Source organism: Elaeis guineensis, chromosome 13 (genome assembly GCF_000442705.2).
Source record: "Elaeis guineensis isolate ETL-2024a chromosome 13, EG11, whole genome shotgun sequence".
Classification (NCBI taxonomy): domain Eukaryota; kingdom Viridiplantae; phylum Streptophyta; class Magnoliopsida; order Arecales; family Arecaceae; genus Elaeis; species Elaeis guineensis.
In genome coordinates, this window is record NC_026005.2 from 5,119,726 (window position 1) to 5,121,721 (window position 1,996).

At 39.0% G+C, this 1,996-nt stretch overlaps 1 protein-coding gene across 1 annotated transcript; it reads right to left on the minus strand.

The window, feature by feature from the left end:
- Positions 1-1,996, minus strand: LOC140853362 (uncharacterized). Its single transcript, XM_073247898.1, has 7 exons — positions 1,812-1,996; positions 1,485-1,729; positions 1,202-1,405; positions 1,007-1,099; positions 745-846; positions 292-651; positions 1-191 (listed from the first exon to the last, which is right to left on the minus strand). The coding sequence occupies exons 1-7, from the start codon at positions 1,993-1,995 to the stop codon at positions 114-116; spliced, it is 1,266 nt and encodes a 421-aa protein (XP_073103999.1). The 5' UTR covers position 1,996; the 3' UTR covers positions 1-113.

Consider the following 1,996-nt stretch of genomic DNA (forward strand, 5'->3'; position numbering starts at 1 on the left):
TTTAATCAAACCAAAAGACAATATTTTATATAAATAAAAATAAAGTACTAATCGTCCATTACAATCAAGAGTAATATAAATAAATATAAAAATACAACAAAAATAAAATAACATCAATCTGCAGGCGGATGGTCGTCGTTGTCTCCACGTGACGTGCCGCTATCTCGATGGGTGCCTGATATGCCAGGAGCCTACAAAAAATATATCAAAAGCATGATTTGCATATCTATAAATAAAATATATAAATCATTAAATTAATACAAAAATATATATTTAATATTATGTGTTTACCTGAGATGAACCATACATCTCTAATAAAGATGTAAGGCGATCAATCTGTCCCCTCATGGCCTGCATCTCGGCACGGCTCTGTCGCATCTCCTCCATCTCAGCGGCACGACTCTGTCTAATCTCCTGTATCTCCACCTCGAGTCTGCGAACGCGTGAATCCTGAGCATCTGTTGCAGCATGCTGCGTATATCTACTAACCTCAGATAACTGAGTGGGGGTGACTCCTACTCCATAACCCCTCACTCGGCCGTAGCGCTCTGGTCCCATCAACTCTGTGAATACCTCGGCCTCGATACGGCTCTGCTGCGTAGATGCTGCGGACTCGTCGTCACGCTCCGCAATGAGAGATGTAGCCCTCTCCTGTATTTTTTTTGAAAACAAGAGTTATACATTAATAGCTAACAAAATTAAATTTAAATCATTGCAAAAAATATAATATTAACAATGCCGTACATATAAATCTCTCGACTCATCTCGAACAAAAGTACCATCCTGATGAGTATGAGTCATCCGGTAAAACTCCACTTGTCCGGGTTCCCTCCCATGCTCATCCTCCTACACAAATAATTTCAATTTTAAGCAAACAGTTATGATAATTTAAAAAAATATATGAGTATCATGATACAGACATGGTCCACGATACATAATGATATTAGTTATATAAATATTTGAACATAAAAATTAAAAGTTAATTATGAAAGTTTAAGGAACATACAAACTCCTGTCGGAGTCGTGCATAACTCTTCGACCCCGATGTATGAGGAACAGACTGAGCTGCTCGTGCAGCTCTACCAATAGCAGAATAAGTCTGTAAAATAAAGTAAAGAACTTGTTATATATACAATATATAATAAAAATCAATATTTTTATAAAATATTTAAGAAAAAAAGATAATAAACAGATAATATACCTGTGCCCTCTCGGAGAACCAGTAATGAACCAACTCCATCCACTGATGAGGGGGTACATCAGGAGGACAATTCCTAGCAACCTCCTCCTCTGTCATACCCTGTCTCATATAGTCCTTCTTCAATTGTGCTTTATATTCTTTCCATTTGCGGTTGAGAGACTTCATTACAAAATCATGAGTGGATGGAGGGAGAACAAACTTGCTCTATAAAAAAAAAAGTTAAATGAAATAAATTATATAAATGATTAACAATTAATATACAGTATGAACATCAATTCATTACCTCTATAACTCGGAGGAGCTCAACTTTGTACGTTGGAAGCATGTCATTCCATTTTGCATAGCCCAACGGACATAGCTGAGGCCTCCGAGCAACAGTCCCCAAAAATGAAGTCAATAAGCAGGCAGCTTTCTTAATTGGCTGACCTAGCTGATTGCACTCCACAACAATCCTCTCGCCCTCACGCATCTGCCACACATCTCGTACTACTGTGGGTCCGCGTCTGGGGCGTACTCTCCCGGATCCGTCTGCAAAAAATACATAAAAGTAACTATATCATAAATATACATAAAATGAAATAAAAAAAATTACATGAAAGACAATATATACCCTGCACGTGTATCTCATCATCTGGCTGATGAACAGGAGGATCGTGCTGTGCTGATGATGAAGGACAGGGCTCAGAATGCTGTGCAGCTGAACTGGCCTCAGGCTGCTGTGCTGAAGAAGACGTACCGGCCTCTGTCTGTGAAAACTGGAACTGCACACCAGCATATCGTCCCCTGCGACGCATG